Source organism: Chiroxiphia lanceolata, chromosome 18 (assembly GCF_009829145.1).
Source record: "Chiroxiphia lanceolata isolate bChiLan1 chromosome 18, bChiLan1.pri, whole genome shotgun sequence".
NCBI classification, from domain to species: Eukaryota; Metazoa; Chordata; class Aves; order Passeriformes; family Pipridae; genus Chiroxiphia; species Chiroxiphia lanceolata.
The window spans coordinates 11,801,711-11,812,087 of NC_045654.1; the positions used below are offsets into that span (position 1 = coordinate 11,801,711).

The 10,377-nt window shown below is 44.7% G+C and overlaps 1 protein-coding gene across 1 annotated transcript; it reads left to right on the forward strand.

Moving 5' to 3' along the window:
- The first annotated feature begins 77 nt into the window (after nt 1–77).
- RAN (RAN, member RAS oncogene family) lies at nt 78–5,497 on the forward strand. Its single transcript, XM_032705971.1, has 7 exons — nt 78–191; nt 933–975; nt 1,894–1,978; nt 2,072–2,197; nt 3,187–3,374; nt 3,915–4,085; nt 4,196–5,497. Exons 2-7 carry the CDS (start codon nt 940–942, stop codon nt 4,238–4,240), a joined length of 651 nt encoding a protein of 216 aa, XP_032561862.1. The 5' UTR covers nt 78–191; nt 933–939; the 3' UTR covers nt 4,241–5,497.
- Nucleotides 5,498–10,377: the final 4,880 nt, after the last annotated feature.

A 10,377-nucleotide genomic window follows, 5' to 3' on the forward strand; every position in this document is an offset into this window, starting at 1 on the left:
ATCCCCCCTCGCTCCCTCATGGCCGCGGCCCTTCCCCTCCCTCTCTCCCGCGCGCCGCGCATCACGTGACGCGCGGCCCCGCCCCCGCCCGCGGCCGCGCGGCGTCGCCGTCCGGGTATTTGAACGGCGCTTCCGCCATTTTCCCTGTGCCGGGCACGGAGCGACAGACGGGGGGAGACGCCTCGGGAGAGGTACCGGCCCCGGGACCGCCGGGCCCCGCTCCCGCGGGCACAGGGGCGAGCGCGGCCGCTCCCTAAAGCGCCGCCGCCGGGGTGGGAGGCGGGGGGATGGCCGCCGTTAGCCCGCGGCGGGGATGGGCCGGGTGGCGGGGAGGCTGCACCTGAGGGAGCGTTGCGGCGCTCGCGGCGTGCGGCGGCTTTTTCGCCCCCTCGGTGGAAGGGCCGCGGCTCCGTCCGGGAGAAAAGGGCGGGCGGGGTGTGAGGGGAGGCGAGCGGGGCTCCCGCGGGCCCGAGCGCGAGCGGGGGGGAGGCGGCGCTGCTCAGTCATGGTGGCTCATGGCGGGGAGCGCGCCCGGTGCGGGCGGGAGGGAGGGAGGCCCGGCCGGGGCGGACCCCGCAGGACTCGCCGCGATCGGGCGGCAGATCCCGCTGAGGGGCGGGATGCCGGTGCTGGGAGGACTCGCCGCGCGAAGCGGGGCCGGGGCCGGCCGTGGCCCAGCCGCCCGTTCGGAGGCCGCGGTTCGGCCTCGCCTCGCTGGGGCCCGAGAGCCGCGGGGCGCCGGGGGCGGGCGGGAGGCGCCGCCGCCATTGCCGCGCGCGGTCCCGCCGCACGCGGGCGGGAGGCGCTTCCCGCCCGGGGCCGGGCCGGGAGCACGCGGAGCGCGCGGCTCCGGGAGGCGGTTTGGGAGCTGGAAACGGCCCCTTCCGGCCGGGCCCGCGGTGTGAGCTCACGCGCTGCCATTTCCCCTGCAGACCCAGCATGGCCGCCCAAGGAGAGCCCCAAGTGCAGTTTAAGGTAAGGGGGTGGTTCGCGGGTTGGGTTCTTTCTTTCTCTTTCGCGGGCGGAGTGGAACGAGCGACTCTCCAGTGCCGACGTGGACGGTAGGTTTGGTTTTGAAGGGCTGGTCTTCCCTTAATGGTGCGTTGTGGCATTGTAGTACTGCATTCAACTTGTACAAAAAGAGTCTGTTGCGCTGTGTCAGTCTGATGGCGTTTGTAGTTTAGTATAATAAATGTTAATGAATCTTTGCCTGTATAATGATTTTTAAATTTCAGAAGCAGGGTTCACTACAAAAAATGCTTGGGGTGAATGAAAATAGTCTGCTTTCTATTCTGTACTAATTGTTCAGGGAAGAAAACTTAAAGTGTTCCGGAAGAGAATCTTCTGGTGTTTTTTGTGGCTGGTGGATTGGGTTTTTTTTGTTATCTTAACAGCTGGAAGTTCTGAACACAGCTTCATGAAGGTTGTTACTTGTATTTTCTACAGTGCTTGGCTGGAGTATTCCAGTTGTTAATAGTGCAGATGTTGGTGGGTTGTTGTGGTTTTTTATTATTTTTCTTTTTTTTTTAATTATAAGGTAACAATGAGTTTTTCCAGTAGGTGTTTAAATTGTTTCCTCTCTAAATCTGGTCACATTCAAGTTGAAAGTTCCAAATATCATTCAGTCACTTTTAGTAGTTTAGTGGAACCATATTCACAGTGCATTGTAGTTTTCACCTACAGGGACTAAGTAAGACTGACTAGAGTTGCAGCATGATGGGCTTAACAAATTGGTTCCCAGTTCAGGGATTTGCTTCATGGGAAATTCAGCCTTTTGTTTTTATGATCATGTAGTACTGAGGTCCTTGTAGTAATAATTAATATTTGTGCTAAAATGACTGATAAATGTCTCAAAGTGTATTGCTCTGACTTATTTCCTTTATCTACCAACAGCTTGTCCTGGTTGGTGATGGTGGTACTGGTAAAACAACGTTTGTAAAACGTCATTTGACTGGTGAATTTGAAAAGAAGTATGTAGGTATGTCTGAGGAAACGTTTGAGATCTGCTGTGTCACAAATGGAAGTGCAGTCCCTGACTTGCTAAGTGTCCTGCTTTTTGTTATTTCTGTAGCAACGCTGGGTGTTGAAGTTCATCCCCTGGTGTTCCATACTAACAGAGGCCCTATTAAATTTAATGTATGGGACACAGCTGGGCAGGAGAAGTTTGGTGGCCTGCGTGATGGCTATTACATTCAAGGTAAGATGTGTGTTTGTGTGGGAGTATTCTCTCCCTCTTATATTTCACTCCTTCATTCTGTTCATGTGGGCCACTCTGGAAGCTGTCAGTGTGGCTTGCAGTGAGGGGCTGGGTTAGCAGTCTTCACACTCTTGATGTAACTGGGATAAATTTTTCGAAAGGCAACTTGAGTGAATGTGGGAACATGCCAAGATTGTGTTTCAGTGTGCTGTTGTGAGCTTTGGTGTTAATGGAAGTGCACCTTTAATGACTAGATACTGCTGGTGAAATGTGGTGGTTAAGAGGTGAAAGTGTTGAAGTTGAAACTTCATTTAGTACAGATTTATATGTGTACTGCTGTACTGTGCTAAGGAAAAGACTTGGAACACAGAAACTCTTAAGATTTTAGATACAGTGAGGAAGCTGAACATCTTCATGCCAGAATTTACTTGCTTTTCTGAACAAGTATGATAGCGTTCCTTACTTCTGCTTGGCAAAGATTTGTTCTATGTGTACTTCACCTGCATATCTTTAAAATTTTATAAGGTATTATTCGAGTTTGACATTACTTTTCCTTTTAAAGTATCGAGATGAAGTCAAGCCCCCATGTTCTTTGAGGAACTGCTCTGGAACAAGGGCATCCTGAGATGTGGACCACAAGCTCTCAAAGTACCTCAAAGCCTCATTAGGTTGTCTGAGATTAGTGAAATAGGTGTTGACTAGTTTCTGCCAGATACTTGTGTAAATCCAAGTTCTGTCATCTTACGTATTCTCCTATGATGCAACACCACGTACCTTAGAAGTGGGGCTGAGTTGGTAACACCAGCCGGGGTGGGAGGTGACATGGTCATGGCCCAAGTTCTGTGGAGTTGTGCATTGAACTCCTTCACAGAACAGGGGCTGTCAGAACTGTGACACCGAGAGGGAAAAGGTAATGCAGCTGCTTAACCCTAGTGTGGGATCTGTTCTCTGTCCCATCCCGATGTAACTGGACTGTTGTTCTCTTGCAGCTCAGTGTGCCATCATAATGTTTGATGTAACATCAAGAGTTACTTACAAGAATGTACCTAATTGGCACAGAGATCTGGTACGAGTATGTGAAAATATCCCTATAGTGTTGTGTGGCAACAAAGTGGATATTAAGGACAGAAAAGTCAAGGCAAAATCCATTGTCTTCCATAGGAAGAAGAATCTCCAGGTAAGTTTGTTATGAGTTTGTAGGAACCAGATTGATTGGGTCTGTTGAGTGCAGTTGGGTTCTAGAGAGTAATCCAGTGCTCTGCCTTTGTCACTACAGGCAGCTTCACATCTGTTGGCTGTTTGAACCAAACCTCAGGAAAAGGGGAAATGATGGTGTTAAAGATGATCATCACTGGCCTCGAGCAGGAGCTGTGATGTTCTTAAAGAGCTTGTGTGCAATTGGCTTTCACTGCTCAGAATCTCATCTGATGACAGAAGGGAGACTGAAGTAGATCAAGTCACAGGAAAAAGATAGAGGCACTATTGCCTCCTGAAGGTTCCATCTTTTAAAAGATGCAATGCCTTTTAGTTACCGGTTTCTGCCTGAAACTGTTTCTAGACACTTAGATCATACTGTTTATGGAAGTGCAAACAGAAGTCATGCAGTCAAAAAAAGTAAGGTAAAAGTAGAGTTGACTATGTGTGTGTTAATCTTAGTATGCCCGAAATATTAGTCAGAGGGGTTTCTTAATGACGTATAATATGTCCTTTTTTCCAGTATTATGACATTTCAGCTAAGAGTAACTACAACTTTGAGAAGCCTTTCCTGTGGCTTGCTAGAAAGCTAATTGGAGATCCTAACTTGGAGTTTGTGGCCATGCCTGCGCTTGCACCACCTGAAGTTGTCATGGACCCAGCACTGGCAGCACAGTATGAGCAAGACTTACAGGTCAGTGAGAAAGGGCACAGAGGTAGAACTGTTGCCTGGTAACTGGTGTTCAGACTCCTGGGGCAAAGAACTGAAGAACAGTTCTTAAATGTAACTTCTCTCTGTTCCAGATTGCTCAGACCACTGCACTGCCAGATGAAGATGATGACCTGTGAGGGATGAAGCTGGAGCCCAGCGTCAGAAGTCTAGTTTTATAGGCAACTGTCCTGTGATGTCAGTGGTGCAGCGTGTTTGCCACTTTATTATCTAGCTGAGCAGAACATGTGCTTAATCTTTGGGATGCTGAAAGAGATGAATGGGCTTCGGAGTGAATGTGGCAGTTTAAAAAAAAAAAAAAAACAGAAACAAAAACAAAAAAACAAAAATGAAAAAAAAAAAAAAACAAACTTCATATTTTGGACCTGCATATTTAGCTGTTTTATGGACTGCAATTACTTCCCCTTTTGAGTTTCAAATATAAGACTGCTGCAGTCACATCAGAGTGTTAAGTGGAAAATCCTGTTTCTGTCATTCCCATTCTTTTTTGTTTAGATAATAAAGTTGTATTTCAAGTATCTCTAAGCAAGTGAACTTTCATGCATTGTTAGGAAAACTCTTTCAAAGTGTCTTCTGTTCTTCAGTTGAGGCTAATACTTGGTTGTCTACTGCATTTCTCAGTCTCTGTTTTCCTTCCTGCTTCTCGTATTATGCTCCTCTTGCTAAATCAGAGCTAACAGTTAACCTTTCCTTTATTTCTTGATGCATATAACTAAAGCATCTGAGGAAAGCTGAACTAACTGCCAGGCAAAACTAAAGCAGTGAGCACTTGTCTGGTGTGACTGGATCAGCGTTCCCAGCAAATGGGAATGTTCATGGTCTGCAGGGTGTCTGGAGAGCAAAGTGTGTGGTTCAGCTTGAATGTGCTACAATTAGGTAAAGTCTCAACTCTCACTGTTAACTATGTTCTACAAGCTACCTTCAGAGCTCTGTATTTTTGGCAGCCAGAAGCAAATGGCATCCGGGTCTCTTAGGTGACTTAAGCTGTGTTTTTGCATGGAACATCATTCAGTAGAGCTATAGCTGGCTAAACAAACTCTAAGCATCTTAAAATTCACTAACTAGAAAACAACCATGGTTTGAGCTAAAAAGCTCTTGCCTACAAAACTGTATTAACTAAAGCCATGTTGATTTAAATATCTAGACTTTACTGTAACTGCACCAAGTTCTTAATTTGAAACTGGCTTATTACAGCACAAATGGTGGAAAGTGTCAACTTTTAACACTTACCTTGTAGACATGAATCTTGGTCAATATTAGTACTGCTAGTAAACAAAACTAAGTTACCATTTTTTCAGTAGTGTTTGAGTACATGAAGCCTTGAACTCTTCAGTTTTGTATTTTTGGTTTCTTAATAAAGTGGAGCATTTCATTTATTCCTTTTAACTTGCATGTTTGTGTACATAACTCTTACTTGAATATTTAACTTTTGCAACCTGGTAGCAAAAAGTGTGGACTGCAGTTATTACTTGTGCAACACTGCTGGAAAGGAATCTTTTTAAGTTAGTTCAAGGTGGAGTTCTGTGGGTTTGGACTTGTTCTTTGTTTTTTGGGGTTTTTTTTTTAGCTAGTCAGTCAGAAGCTGAGTTGTGTGTGTTTAGGACCTGAACCTCATTGTTGATGAAAATGAGGAATGTTGTACACGTGGTGTTTGTAAAGGGACAAAGATTCAATGTTTTGCTGAATTGCTGCATCATCTTGCTTTAACTTCATGTTGTAGGTTCTTGCCTGTAGTGTTACTAATTACCTGTGCATATCTTGGTTAATCCTGCTGGCTTGGCTGCTGCTGCTTTACTAGGTGTGGTAGCTTTTTTTGTCTTCAAGCTGTCTCACTTCTGGAAATGTACTGCTTAAAAACACAAAATAGAAAACTTCAGTAGTGCCTCAGCATTGATATCTTTAAGAAGAAAAACCAGCAGCACTGAAGTTACGTTTTTATTGTTTCATAGTGTGTTTGTGGTGTTATCTTTACAACTCACCTGCTTAACACAGGGACTACCCTTAGCACGAATTCCTATGGAACAGCTGGAAAGGTGAAATAGCTGTTTGAAGTCTGGTGCAACTGCTGGGAGCTTTAATCTTCAGGGCTACTCCCAAGCCCAGAAAAATTCAGCTCTGACAGAGGCAGGAATACTCATCCTGCTGTAAGGGAGTCTCTTCAGCCTGCAACTTGGGAGTGGAGTTAAGCTCACTTGCAGCGTTATCCTTTTTATGTTTAGTCCCTGGTAATTGTTGATTATAAATAATGCAGGAAGCCTTAAATGCACGTGGAGATTCCTCAGCTGAAGTTCCTTAACTATCACCCTTCTAAAGAAGTTGTCACTTGTTGGGTTTAGGCAATTCAAAATTTTATGTATTTAGTCAAGTAATGAGGAAAATAAAACTTGTGTTTGAGAACCTGTACTACACAGTCACATGAGCCTGTTGGAGCTCTACCAGTGGCAGCACTGAGTGATGAGTGGAAATCCTTGGGATACCTGCTGTGTTGCACTTGATTACCTGACTGTTGAATCAGTTGATTGTAGGGGTTCTTGTATTCCTGCACTGGGTGAGTTTTTTCACAATAAAATCTCTGCTTTCGGATTGGTTTTAGGGAACTTGTCAGTACAGACCGTGCTCAGCTGGAACTCAGAAGCTGGAAGTGGTGCTGGGCCATTGACTGTTCCTGGTTCTGTGATCCTCTCAAGCCCATGGTGTGACTGTTGGGGATGGTCCTGTGCAGGGCTAAGGGTTGAACTTGATGATCCTTGTGGGTCTTTTCCAACCCAGCATATTCCGTGTGATATAAAGCTGGGAGTTCTCAAGCCCAGGGAATTGTATCGGAAGAGTAGTCAGAGAACTGGAGAACGTGTGAAACTGTTAAGGCAAAGGCATCAATTCAGGAAACTGGCAGAGGAAATGTGCTGGTTACTGAACCTTGAAATGAAGGAGAGTTAAAGTCCTCTTTAGGAACACCAGGGGTGCCCTTGGATCTCAGGATTCCAGCACAGAATCTTTTTATTTTTTTTTTTTTTTTTTAGAGGTGCTGGGGGACACTTCTCTGCAGCACTGGAAATCAATGTGCCGGGAAGGCTGGAGTCGAGTTACAAGGCAGCAAACTTTGTCTTTTCCCTGTAGAAACTGGTTTGTTGTGTTGCTTGTACAGTCAGAGTCTAAACCAGTGGAGACCTGTGCTGAGATAAACTTCTACCCTCACTTTCCTGAAACAGTTTGCACAGTTTGAAGCGAGTTCTTTTCCTGCTCTGGACTGGAGGTACTGGTCACTTCCTCACCTGAGTTTTGGCAAGCTGGTTGGCCCTTTTAGCCAGGAGTGATGGCAATGGCCTACAGGTAACTGAGACACTAAACCTGCACCTTTTGATCAGTGTTTTCACCAGGCTGTGTTAATTTACAGCCTGGCTTTGTGTGTATGTGTTGACTTTTGGGCTGAGCTGAAAAGTTTGCCTTTTAAGGATTTATTTTTGAGTACAAGCTGCTGTATGAGCATCCTGTGAAGGAGTTCGTGGTCATCTCTGCCAGTGGCCAAGGTTGGAGACAGTTTGAGCTGAGAACTTGTACTGGGAGAACATGAATGACTGTGCTTGTCCCAGCCAGGAGCTTTTTTGGATAATAGACTTGGTGGGACTTACTGATGAGCCCAAACCACAGTGTCCTTATTTATCTAGTTATTCAATAATCATAGGAATGTTGACACATAAAACATATTATTTATGCTCTAGCACAGCCTAAACCTTGGGTTACAGATTTGAGTGTACAAGGCAAATACTTTTAATTGGGTTGTGTGGGTAATTATCTTCTAGTTCACAGAGTGAACAGAATGTTCAGTGAGTAAAGGACACTTCCCCCAAATTCCAGTGTTCCACAAGCTGCACCACTGAAACAGGCTATTGTTCATGTTAGGGCACTAGTTCAGTATAGGAATAGGCTGCTTGATTTTTATTTTGAATGGTAAAGTGTTTGTCTGTTTTGCTGTGATCCTGGAATTCTGTGATTAAAAGAATCAGGTTCCCATATTTCTACTTCCTTGAAGGGGAAAAAAATTGAGACAACGAGGACAAATTTCCACAATAATATTATAAACAAAATTTCATGGTTTTTTAATAATGTTAACAGAAATTTTAATGTTTGATCCACTATCTCTGAAATCATGGTTTTAATATCTTTAGCACAAGCTCTCAAAATTGAATGTTACCAATATAGTTCCAGGTTACTAGGAGGCAATGGCAAGTTACTTGCAGTTGCTTATTTCCATGTAGAGATTTTATGAACAAAGACTGAAAAGAGCAACTAAACCAAAAAGTAACTGCAAAGTAAGTGGTCATAAACAAGGAGCTCCTGAAGTTGTGGTGATCAATAACATCTAAGGAAACATTACCCAGTGTCCTTCCTCCTCTGATTGTTGGAGACAAAGCCACTGATGATACTCTGGAAGCACCAGGATCTTTCATGATGCAGCTATTTAAGTCTTCTGTACGAAGTGTTAAGCCAAAGACAGCAAATCAAGTGGTTAATAAATGGTCCTTGTTTGTGCTGAACTTCTTCTTCAGGTAAGAGTTTGCAGGTAGGGGTACTGCAGTCTGATTTCCCAGTAGTAGATTATTACAATTATTAGATTATTACAGTTCCCATTGCTCCTGCTGTGATGACCTTTTCCCAACTTGGTGGCTTTCAAAAATAGTGCTGGAGGGGAGCAGCGTGTCAGACTTTTTCAATTGATTACATCATTTAAAAAAAAAAAAAAAAGTTGTGAAAATTTCTGAGCCTTGTGGTGGGTTTACAGGGCAAGTATTTAGGGAGAGAGGTCAAGCCAAAGAAGTTTGTTGCATTTGGAAATTAAAAGGTGGGCTGTAACTAACACAGAATCTGCAATTTTTTGGCGTTACTCGTTGTCTTTTGATTCTGGATATAGGATTTTTGCTTCTTACTTGTACCTGCGTGCTTTGTTTTGCTTGAATACCTAAACTGAGGCCTAGTTATAAAACTTCCTTCAAACTGTAGCAGATGAGCTCAGTAACTCTGCAAAGTTTACGTGTAAAAGAACTGTTTGAGACACACCACCTGCCAGTCAGATGTGCAGTTGCTCCCAGCTGATGCGAGGCTTAAACCGAGTGAGAGCCGTTCTTAGCTCACCAGCTGAACAGTTCTGATATTGCTTTACAACGTCTTTATCGTGGAGATCGAGTGGTTACCGCATAATTCTTTTTTTTCTCCTGCTGGCAAGTGGACTGTATCACCTGAGAACGCGGGGTTATTTATTCCACGCTGGAATGGGATTCCCAGGAGAGCCGAGCCGGAGATGGATTTTGCAGTACCAGGTTTGGCCACGCGGTGGCACAAAACGCCCGCCCAGCGGCTTTTAGTCCAATTTAATAAATAGACTTTTTTTTTTTTAAGTTATCTCACACTCTAGGTGGATTTACCGAGAATTGCAAGAGGATTTTTTTCCATCCTAATGCTGTTAGCGTTGCAAAGCACAGGCACTGCCATCGTGTTCTTTCTTATTTTTTCCCAATCGTCAAATTTAAGCTTAAAAAAATGTTATGATCAGAGCTTACTATATAAAGCCTTGATAATTGACACTGAATGAAAGAATCATTTCACCTGAAAAAAAGAATTCATGCATTAAGTGCTGATCACCTGATGTTATAAAACAAAAATGTGAGGAACATGCAATAGTCAGATCTAGCACAGTCATGTCATTTATGGTTTGATTTTGTAGTAAAGTTATCCTAGGAATAGCAAAATGAACAGAAGGCTTGAAAGATCTGTATCCTGAGTATTACAGTTCCTGTTTTGCTGTGAAGAGAATGCAAATAAGGGAGAAAGATGCTCCTCCTCTTAGACTTTCAGATTTGGAGTTGGGGTGGCTGGAAGAGCGGCTCTGGGATGGTTTTCTCTGGTTGTGCTGGAGAAGGCTGTGTTTAAAAAGTTCCTCAAGTGCACTTGGCATATTTGGGAGGTGCTAAACCCCCCGTGGTGTCCAGCTGAGGCCCCTGGTTCAGTGTGGAATAAGCAATTGGCTGACTCGTGCACACAGGCACATTCCCAGCTGATGGAACTCATGGAATCTCCTGGGTGGATGTTGCACGGGAGGCTGGGCAGTGTGGCATGGAGCCCAGGGGGCATTTTGGGAAACATAGCCTAGGCTGTTAGTAAGGAAAAGCACAAGGGGAATGTGGCATTAGGAGAGGGCCCTGCTGTCCTAAAGGGCTGGATCAGTACAAGGGAACTCAAAAGGAGGAGGAGGAAAGCATGG

Excerpts from the sequence above, each read along its gene's own strand:
- RAN (XM_032705971.1), top strand. The coding sequence starts at position 940 with ATGGCCGCCCAAGGAGAGCCCCAAGTGCAGTTTAAG. Across the intron at positions 976-1,893 it reads AGCCCCAAGTGCAGTTTAAG|CTTGTCCTGGTTGGTGATGG; the intron begins GTAAGGGGGTGG and ends ATCTACCAACAG. Across the intron at positions 1,979-2,071 it reads ATTTGAAAAGAAGTATGTAG|CAACGCTGGGTGTTGAAGTT; the intron begins GTATGTCTGAGG and ends TTATTTCTGTAG.